General features: G+C 36.0%; 1 protein-coding gene across 1 annotated transcript in view; it reads right to left on the reverse strand.

Annotated features, from left to right (window-relative positions):
• Positions 1-10,941, reverse strand: part of LOC107737733 (low-density lipoprotein receptor-related protein 1-like) — an 88,926-nt gene that overhangs the window by 25,905 nt on the left and 52,080 nt on the right. The window contains exons 17-24 of the mRNA XM_016549319.1: positions 9,679-9,795; positions 9,004-9,084; positions 7,677-7,844; positions 5,102-5,284; positions 4,311-4,508; positions 3,396-3,641; positions 2,107-2,304; positions 1,722-1,929 (exon numbers count right to left, since the gene is read on the reverse strand). Of these exons, the coding sequence (XP_016404805.1) occupies positions 1,722-1,929; positions 2,107-2,304; positions 3,396-3,641; positions 4,311-4,508; positions 5,102-5,284; positions 7,677-7,844; positions 9,004-9,084; positions 9,679-9,795 (1,399 nt within the window). The remainder of the gene's footprint in view (positions 1-1,721; positions 1,930-2,106; positions 2,305-3,395; positions 3,642-4,310; positions 4,509-5,101; positions 5,285-7,676; positions 7,845-9,003; positions 9,085-9,678; positions 9,796-10,941) is intronic.

Below are 10,941 nucleotides of genomic sequence, written 5' to 3' on the forward strand. Positions count from 1 at the left end.
CGGACTGCAGGAAAGCAGGTTTGACGAATCAGTGGTCTGCCGTCTGCAAGTTAGACTCATGCTCATGTGCAAACAAGTGCGCGCACAACCGCGGATGATTCATTTTCCACTCAAGTCGAGTCTGGGGTGTGTGATATACAGTACATCTTCTGCGATAATATGGTAAGTGTTGTTGTAATGATCTGCGATCTGACATTATCAAGTAGGCTATATCACCAAATCACACACAGAGTGCACACACGTTGATTTATTAGTCTATTAAAACTAAACATTTCAGGCATTCTAAATTGTAGACGGCAAAAATGCTTCTGTATGCTTTTTATATTTATATAATTTAATATAGTTAACTTAATCTATATCACACAAAGAGTACCGAAAGAAAAAATACCATCTAAATTTTTCTAAAGACAGTAAGTTGCCCTCAGACATACATTCATAAAAATTCCTACCCCTAATTGAATCGCGATTTGTTTAGCATCTCAACCGATTTGAATCGTCACATATTTTAATCGATTTTCAACCGGCTCGTGGTTAATCATTAACGCTACATCCAGTGGTGTAATGTAACGAAGTTATAATACTTCATTACTGTACTTAGGTTTTTTTTAGAGTATCTGTACTTTACTTGAGTTTTTATATTTCAGCCAACATTTAACATTTTAGACATAATATTGCTTGTTTTTGCTCAAATTTGCCAATGAAAATAGTTCCAAACAAAGATAGCAGCACTGTTTTGCGTCTCTGAGCAATGGCGTTTACTTGTTGAATGAATCAGTTTTTTGAACGAATCGGTTGATAAAAATGATTCAGTGATTCCCTCATTAACACAGTCAAATGCTTTGTTTCTGAATGAATCAGTCGTTCAATCTCAATGACTCACTCATTAACAGTCACTTGCTGACACCTTCTGGCAGTTGTAATTTCACATTTCGACTATTTTTTTCATGTTTTAAATTATTTCAAATATCAGTATTCAACGTTTTATGTTAAAAACAAAACATTAGGCCTATTTATGCATCTGTAACTGCAGGTTAAATGCATCCATGTCCCCTCTGAGATACATTAAACTGTAGGCTAAATGCCATTTCAGATGCAGATTCCAGAAATGTTTTCTTATGTTGGAATGAAAGACCCTAAGTACCGGATGAAGTGCTTCTTAATCTTACCCAAAAATACAAAATGGAAGAAAGAGTTCAAACTGAACACGATCTTGCTACTCAAGCTGTGTATGAACACTTTTTATATATATTTATTTGCTTCTTTTCCATTTTGCATTTACTTGTACTTTTACTTTCAATACTTAAGTACGTTTTAGATTTAAAAAAATACTTTTCGTACTTAAGTACAATAAATATCACATACTTTAAGACTTTAACTCAAGTAATATTCTAAAAGGTGACTTCAACTTCTACCAAAGTCATTTTCTGGTAAGATATCTGTACTTTTACTTGAGTATCACTTTAGGTACTCTATACACCACTGGTTACATCCCTAGCCACGAGTGCTCATGAGTTTCAGAGAGGAGCCCCGGAAGGAAAGTGAGGACCAGGTCTACCTGTTTTGTTTGTTTATTTTGAGTTTGTAATTAAAGTTTAGTTTTATGTTGAGCCTCCATCTTCCTGTATCTACGAACCGTCCAACTAAAATAACACCGTTTACAAAGCACGCTACACTAAAGGGGCTCAACACAAGTTTTAAACTAGTAATGATGGACTGCTTACCCCTCTCTGGGGTCCAGGGCGATGGCCCGTGGATGCTCCACATCTCCAGCTAGTAGAGTGGTGCGCATCGTCCCGTCCAGTTTGGCCACTTCGATCTGATCTAGGTTACTCTCAACCCAGTAGATGTTTCCGGCGATCCAGTCTACAGCCAGACCTTCAGGAGTAGCTAATCCATACTGGATCACCACGTCAAAACTTGTCAGCGCTGCTGTGTGAAATAAAAATGAGGGAAAGAGAGAGAAACACATGTATGGGAACATTTATATATATATTTTTTTTTTTACCTAACTATTGGTAAATTGAAAAGGTATTATGGTCATTTATTGTATCATTTTTTTTCAAGAACATAATATGATATCAGTATATAATATGTTCGATAACTTACCACCATTTTCTGACAGCTTCCCACGGTAAATTTTGTCCTCAACAACATCAGTCCAGTAGAGCGAGCTCTCGTTGAGGTGGAAGTCGAGAGCGATGGTGTTCCTCAAGCCTGGCACCAACACGCTGAACTCTCCTTTGTGAAGATCAATCCGTCGGATCTCATGACGATTGGAGAAGATGATGAAGGGTTTAAACGGATCTGGAAAAACAATGAACTCACTGAAAGAACATGATAACTCATGACTCGCTAGAGTGAGGTACTCAACTGAGCAAACGCTCTGACATTTTCCTACATCAACTGGTCTGTAAAATGTAAAATGTCTGTAAAATGATGCGAGACTGGCAATCACATACATTTCCTCTGTTTATCGAAAAGATTTTTATTTCTGAAAGGCATGTGAAATACGTCCAGCAATCCATAATTCATCATTTGATTGGCTGAGTGGACTGCTGTGCCACTTCCTGTCACAGTAAATCTTCAACCCCACCTCGTTCTTCTGGCATTTACATTCTTTCATTTCAAAAATAAACCTCCAGTTATGCTGCTAAACAGTTCCCCGTCATTTTCCGCATTCATTCTGTCACACACCAACTCTTAATCTAAAACCTCACTTTTCAGTCTTTGAATGAAAACAAAATCAATCCCAGCTGCAATGATTTTTCCTCCAGTGCACATAATTGTTCATCTTCTGCCAAACATTGTGAACCTCAACCGTTTTCATACCTACTCTAGTATTTTTAGACTTTACCGATTCCTTCTGTCTGTTTGTGGAAATATTTTGGGATATACTGTCAAACACTTTTCATTCAGAGACAATTTTTTTTTTTAAATCCACATTATTATTACTATTATTATTGTTGTTGTTGTTATTGTTATGTATTTATTTATTTTTCCAGCATTGGTGTTTATGGCAGAAAAAAAAAAAACGTGTCTAAAGGACTAAACTAAACTATATAAAATTTCCACCTGTTTGGATTACAGTTTTAACATAAACTAATAAACATACTGTGATGGCTGTCAGTCATATATGAATGAAACTGGGATAATACAATACATGCATTTGATTTAATTTAAATCATAATACCTTACCTGTTTCTTACCTGTTTCATTAATGTAATACTGACAAATATGCATCACATTAAGTTTATTAGTTTATATTATAAAAATGTTATATGCAATAAAAAAAGAAAGAAAGAAGATCATTTAAATGTATTATATGAATTAAATTTATGCCTGAATATTTTAATGAGCGTATGTAGCTCAGTAGGCTTTGGAAGAGCTGATCTCACCTGTGCTCCTGCAGCTCTCCATGTCAGGTTCGAGGGCCCAGCCATCATAGCAGGAACACTTCACATTGAACTTGTCCTGTTCACAGCGCTGGCTGCACTTCAGGTGTTTGGCACAGAAGCCCTGGATCTGACACGTCTTGTTGTCAGTGCCCAGTTCCATTCCCAGTGGGCACGAGCACAGAATGCCCTCTCCCGGGGCCACTGTACAGTTATGGCTGCAGCCACCGTTGTCCAGAGAACACAGATCTAAACCAAAAGAAACATTGCAGTTAGACAGTAAAAACAAAGGAAGGTTGACACGATAACACAATATGTGACCCTGGAGCACAAAACCAGTCTTAAGTCGCTAGGGTATATTCGCAAATTCGAATAAATAAAAATGAAGATACTCAACCGCAGGCCATTCAAGATGTAGATGAGTTTGTTTGTTCATGGAAACAGATTTGGAGAAATTTACAATTACATCACTTCCCTAGACGTTCATTGATGGACTGGAGTGGTGTGGATTACTTGTGGATTATTGTGATGTTTTTATCAGCTGTTTGGACTCTCATTCTGACGGCACCCATTCACTGCAGAGCATCCATTGCTGAGCAAGTGATGCAATGCTACATTTCTCCAAATCTGAAGAAACAAACTCATTTACATTTTGGATGGCCTGAGGGTAAGTACATTTTCAGCAAATATTATTTTTTAAATTTCCATAAATTAGAACTTGACGTTTGTGTAGCCGACAATGCAGCTTTTTAAAACACCAATACCAGTATCAGGCACCACTAATTATGTACTTCACCTGGTATAATGGTATCAGTGTGAGTATTTCCATCCACGTCCTGCTAGTGTGAGTTTCAGTCTGCACTCAATGACCATCATCTCAGGCTTCATCGAGCCTCATGTAACAGTGATGAATCTTACCACAGAGTTTCTCATCGGAGCCGTCAGGACAGTCGTCTTTGCCATCACACAGTTTCTCGGCGGGTAGACAAATGCTGGTGTCATTGGCACACACGTGATGGGAGAGTTTACACACCAGCGCCTCACAGTTATCTTCATCAGAGTTATCTTCACAATCACTGTCACCATCACATACCCAAGCCTTACTGATACACCGCGCTAGACCACAAACACACACAAAATATGATTGTTAACTGACAAAAGTAACTACAAAGAAGACGTATATACATATATATATATATAATATTAAATATATTAAATATCTTAACATAAATACATCATTGTATACAATGCACTTTTTGAATATATACATGGTTTAACAATGTACTTATATTAAAAAAAAAATTGCTGCATGTAATTACATTTATAATTAATTTCTGTAATATAAAGTGGGACCAAATATTTTACTATATGTTTTGCTACAAATGAACCTCTGGAAACAATTGTGAGTGATGACTCAATTGATTTGGTCAATTGTTTTCATTAAAACAACATCTGCATGAATCAATTTGCTATTATAACCTGAATACCCAAGAATACTCTAAAGAGAGAGAGGACATTTTACGAGAATGTTTTATTATTGCCTCCCCTGACTTGTTTTTGAGTCACTTTGCATTTTATTCTGAAAACATTACCAAGATTGTGATGATTATGACCCATTCACTCGTAACTCAGTCTACTCATGGATCACTGAATCTCAAAATAAGACCATTAAACTGAGAACATATAATGTATATTTTCTGCATCATTACCAGAGTCCCTGCAGCCAAACTTTACTGCTGGATCACACATGTGTGTTACACCCTCGCAGTTCTTCTCATCGCTCAGATCCATGCAGTCAGTGTCTCCATCACACCGCCAGCGGAGGGGAATACACAAACCATCCACACGACACTGGAACTCATCTGTGTGACAGCCGCCAGGAGGACGGGTTGCTTTGGAGAGGAAAAATAATATTTAAACAGAGATTGTATGGCAATATCCAAACAACTAAAATCCATAGGATCATAATTTTCATACAAGCTACTTGGTAACAGTATACACTCTGTAAAATATCCTAGATAGGGTAGCTTATACTGGAGAGGAGGAGTGTTTAAATCATATAAAAACCATGGGTGTACCTCAGGGTTCGGTGCTTGGCCCTCTCCTCTTTACAATACACACCACATCACAAGGACCAATTCAGGCAAACCGATTTTTTCTAGCAATGCTACACCAATAGCAAACAGCTCTAGTTTGAATGGCATTTCCATCTCCAACTTTGTGAAGACAACATAACGACTGCATCAACAAGAAGTGAGCTAGGAACTTTGGGGTAATATTTCATAATCACGGTATAAAACAGATTTGAGCTTAACAAAGTCTGGAACCTTATTATTAAAATTTCCTATTATTTCACTGTTGTTTAACTGTGTTACATCCGCATCCCTGTTTTAGCTATTACTTTTATATTACTTATATATATTGCACAACTTTCTGTCTCCTTAGGATGCATCACTTACATTGTGATATTCTTCATTTGTAAGTCATTTTGGATAAAAGTATCTGCCAAGTTAACAAAGGTAAACACTGTGGATTCTCTGAAGGCAAATAAAACTGTTATTGTGGTGGTTGTGTGAGGTGGGATTTGTTTGTATTAATCCGTTTTTAAATTCATTGTGACCCTGTAATGTGCCTCATATCTAACTCTAGTGCTAACAGAGCCACTGGAAAAGACGTTTATCCCCATGAGAGAGAGAAGTCTAAACTTGGGTAAAAATAGCTTTGGTGTGAACGCAAGGATTCCTCTTTAATTAACATGTGATTTGTAATTGCAGAAACTTCACACCATGACTTACAAAGAGCAGCACAATAACAAAGTCAGACAAATCTTGCCCTAGAGCACCCATGACACTGCACATTTTAGATGTTCTGTATTTGGATGACTGTCAAATGAAAGAAGAATGAATAAGGTTATTACACTATAAAGCTGTACTTTCAGCATATATTCTTCCCTTATGAAAAATAACATGGTTTTTATTATAGTAAAAGTGTTGTAACCATGTTTTTTTGGCATATTGATTACCATTTATATAACTACAGTTTTACTACAAATACATGGGTAAGCTATGGTTAATGGAGCAAAATCATGGTTAATTTGTGGTCACCATGTTTTAACTATAGTAACCATGTTTTGTTGTTTTGTTTTATTTGACAAATAAATAAATAAATAAAAATAACTACTACTACTACTACTACTAATAATAATAATAATTCCCCATAAATGCCTTTTTAGACAACTGAGTCACAATTATGCTTCAGGTCAAACTCAAGATGTGCCTTCATGTGGTACTTTTTAAGTAATGACTTCTTTAAATCCATGCTCATATAAAGGCCAGTGTTAACCAGCGCTCAGGTTAGTTATGGTGAGCTTTGGTTAACTAATGCTTTAAAGGGGTCATATGATGCTTTTTTAAAGATCATTATTTTGTGTATTTGGTGTAACAGAATATGTTGACATGCTTTAATGTTAAAAAAACACATTATTTTTCATTATTGTAGGTCCTCTATGCCCCGCCTCTCTCAAACAGTTATCTTCATCAGAGTTATCTTCACAATCACTGTCACCATCACATACCCAAGCCTTACTGATACACCGCGCTAGACCACAAACACACACAAAATATGATTGTTAACTGACAAAAGTAACTACAAAGAAGACGCTTAAAGAAGACCTTGTGAACAATGAACTCTGGGAATCTTTTCTTCATACATTATAAAGTGAATCATACTTTTTACTTAAAAATAATAATATTTCACAGTAAAAGTTACAGTTACCTAACTACCTTTTCATTCAAATACTAGATTCTTATTCCATTAAGATTCCTAAAACTGTTTAAATAAAAATTTTATTGGTGTAACAGAACTGAAACACATAGTACTGTAGACAATGTGACCCATATGTATTAAATATTAATATTAAATAGTCTTTGTAACTTCAGGGATCTTATCTATGCACAATCAGCTTGTAACACTCCAAAGAGAAAGGAAAACTTGAAATCGTATCATATGACCCCTTTAACTAATGCACCCTTCAGTGAATGAAATCTGCTGCTCTTTCACAGTCATCATTGGTCTCTCTCTGTATATTTCTTTTGTGCCTGGAGTTACTTTATGGGAGATGACCTTTTCTAAACAGCGTGTTAGGTGTTTGGTGTAGCTTTCACTTCCTGGCAATTGAACCAAAAGCAGGTGCTGCTAAGACATCCAAGGTTTCTTAGAAGGCAGCACAAGTTTGCCATCTAGTTAGGCATGGTGTGGAACAAAGCATTAGTGTCATGAACTCACCCTGGTTAGTGCAGTTGGCGTGGGTCTCGTCGCTGTAGTCACCACAGTCGTTGTCTCCGTCGCAGGTCCAGTAGTCGGGTATACAGCGACCACTGTTACATTTAAACTGAGCGTTGGAGCATGAATGACTGCAGCCGGCTTCATCACTGTTATCACCACAGTCATTGTCTGCAAGAGGTTAAATTGGCAAATATATGCTATCATCCTCCAAAATATAATGTATAAAATAAGCCGTGTTTTAAAGTGCACCGTCAGTCAAAGGTTTGAACACACTTGACTAAGGTTATGTTTCTCATGATCATAATAAACTTGTTGATATAAAGGCATTTCCTTGAAATTAGTTTTGCAGACATATGGTATCTCCAATATTGTTTAAAAGCATCCCAGAATGCACCTCACAAAGTTAAGAGAATGAACAGATTTTTTTTTAGAGATGGAATCTAGACAATATAATATTTGTTTTTTTTTTTGGTCACTGCATAATTCCCATACTGAAATGTCTGTTGTTTCACAGTTTCAATTATATTTAATATACATTATTACAGTACAATAGCAAAGATAAAGAAAAGGTGTGTCCAAACTTTTAACTAACTCTAAAAACGAAGTTATAGGAGATAAACTTGGCCAACGTGGAACATGTCCATGTGAGCTATAGGCTATGATTTAATACAATAGATTTATAATACAAATATACAAACAAGTCAAATATAGGCTGAAATATGAATATTTCACAATATAGTAATACAACATAGTAAATGTGGCAACTTCTCTTTAGAAACACACTTCATCGTTAACAATTTGCAACAATAGAAAATGAATAATAAACATCACAGAAACTGCATAGATCACACATGCACCACTGGGAATGAGCACTGGTTAATATTTAATGCTAATCTCTTCTTATGAATGTTACTAAAGGTGTTAGTTTAACCATTATGGGGCAGGATCTTTCCATAATGTAAGACATGTTTTAGAAATAATGAATTGCTGCAGATAATTTATACCTTTCCACAGGCTTACATGAGTATGAAAATCCTGTTCAGGCCTTATTATAATGTTATAACACAAGTAAATTTATGGTGCATGTTGATCTATGCACTAACCGGTCGGGTTCGGACAATTGAACTCATCAGAGCTGTCCCCACAATCCTTTTCTGCAACACACAGCCCATGTGACAGAGGGGGAGGGGCAAATGGTCAAGAGAAGAGGACATGACGTTACACAAAAGACACATGAAATGATCAACAAAGACAAATGAGGGAAATCTGTTGAAAAGGTGCAACAGACACAAAAAACACAAGAGATGAAAACATGTCAGCAGCTCACCGTTATCACAGCGCCAGTTGATGTTGATACAGCGTCCGTTATTGCAGGTGAACTGAGTGAGCGGGAAACAGGTTGGGTATGCTGACGACACAAACATCATCATAAATAATCAATAAAATCAAATAATTAACCAAAACTCCCGATCCCATATAACCAAAAGCATAATAAAAAATAAGCATAATAATTAAATAATTAAATGCAACATAAAAGTATTTTGAGTGCAAGTTTTTGCCGTTTGCACGTAAATATGAGTATGACTTTTTGACTTTATGCATATGCTTTACATGGTTCACTGTTTTTAAAAGGGTCATATCATCTTTTTTGATTATTTACATTTCCTCATTTTCCTCATCAGTATGAGTTTTACACAAAGAAATAGTAGTAGTAATATAATAGTTCTAGTAAATAAAATAAGTCATAATAAGACGTTTTGAGTGTAATTGACCAAAAATTAGCTTTCTTGTAAAATGAGCCATTAAATAGATAAATTGTATAACATTTACAAAATGCAAATGAATAAAAGGACTAAATTCATAAAATGTCAAACAATTCTTTCAACGCTGGAACTGACAAAACTGGCACTGAACTAGTTTTTCTAAAAGTATCACAAGCATATTAATGGCCGAAATCATTCATTTCAATAAGTCGGCACCAACATAAAGGGGCATCATTTACCGCAGGACGCAGGCTCATCGGAGCGGTCCCCGCAGTCATCATCCAGGTCACATGTCCAGGAGATGGGAATACAGCGGCCACTGGCACACGAGTACTGATTAGGAGGACATGTTCGAGCTGCAACAAAAAACCAAAGCTGATCGCATTCAAATCTGAATGTACATGTGTTATAGCCACCAGGTTATCTGTATGCCAGTAAATTATTTTTTAAAGTTTTAAAGCAGCAGATATACAAATGAAAAATGTATAGTCCTTCTCTTCCTAGAATTAGAATCCATTCCCCACTGCGTTTCTGTGGAAAGAGTTAATCTTCAATATATTTGCCATAACATATTCATTTTGTAGAGCACTTAAAAATGTAGAGAAAAAAAATGCAGTTTTATAAGTGAAGTGATTTGTATTGTGCGATAATAAGGATTTATTAATTTCTATAGTGTCCACTAGGTTGGAATTCTTGGAAGGGAATCTTGCTGCCTGTTCCTGTGTATGTGTTGATATATTTACAGGAGGATCTTGACATTTTCAGTATGGTGGAAATGGTCTCAGTTTATTTATTTATTTCTCCATTGCTTCAAGTAATCTCAGACAGACTCACTGACTACGTTTACATGGACATCAGTAATCTAATTATTTACCTTATTCTGAATAAGACAATATTACGATTAAGGTGTTTACATGAGCTGCTTTTAGAATATTCCTTTCATGTTCCCGTTTTACATGTTATAGTACATAGATCGATTAATGGCACACGTCATTACGTCCCCACGTGACGCCATCCGACGTCCCCTCCAGAATTTCACATATAAACATATAGTTCGTCTTCATTATGATGCGATATACATTTTTGAGTGTTTCATTTTTAATTTACTGAAAGCTTCAAGTGCAGTTAATTATTTGTCATGCTATACGTGCAAACAGACGACGGCGTTGTTGAAGCCATTCTTTTGTTTGCCGTCAAACGGTTGAGCACTGCCGTGTGTATATCCTGTCGCAAAATGCGGAGAAAAGTTCTACACTACGGTAATAATGTGATTAACGTGTGTACATGTCTATTCTGCACTTCAGTAATGCGACTAAAATAGGAATACTCCACATGTCTTAATTCGATTAGTGTTTACTTCGATTATGACTTTAGCCGGATTAAGGCAATCAAAAATCTAGCAGATCTAGTTCACCAAGACCAAACATATTAACAGTGTCATATCCATTAACATGTTAAAAGAATTCGGACAATTCTTAAGATTACAATATACAGTATATATA

Source organism: Sinocyclocheilus rhinocerous, unplaced genomic scaffold (assembly GCF_001515625.1).
Source record: "Sinocyclocheilus rhinocerous isolate Xijiao unplaced genomic scaffold, SAMN03320098_v1.1 scaffold4057, whole genome shotgun sequence".
NCBI lineage: Eukaryota > Metazoa > Chordata > Actinopteri > Cypriniformes > Cyprinidae > Sinocyclocheilus > Sinocyclocheilus rhinocerous.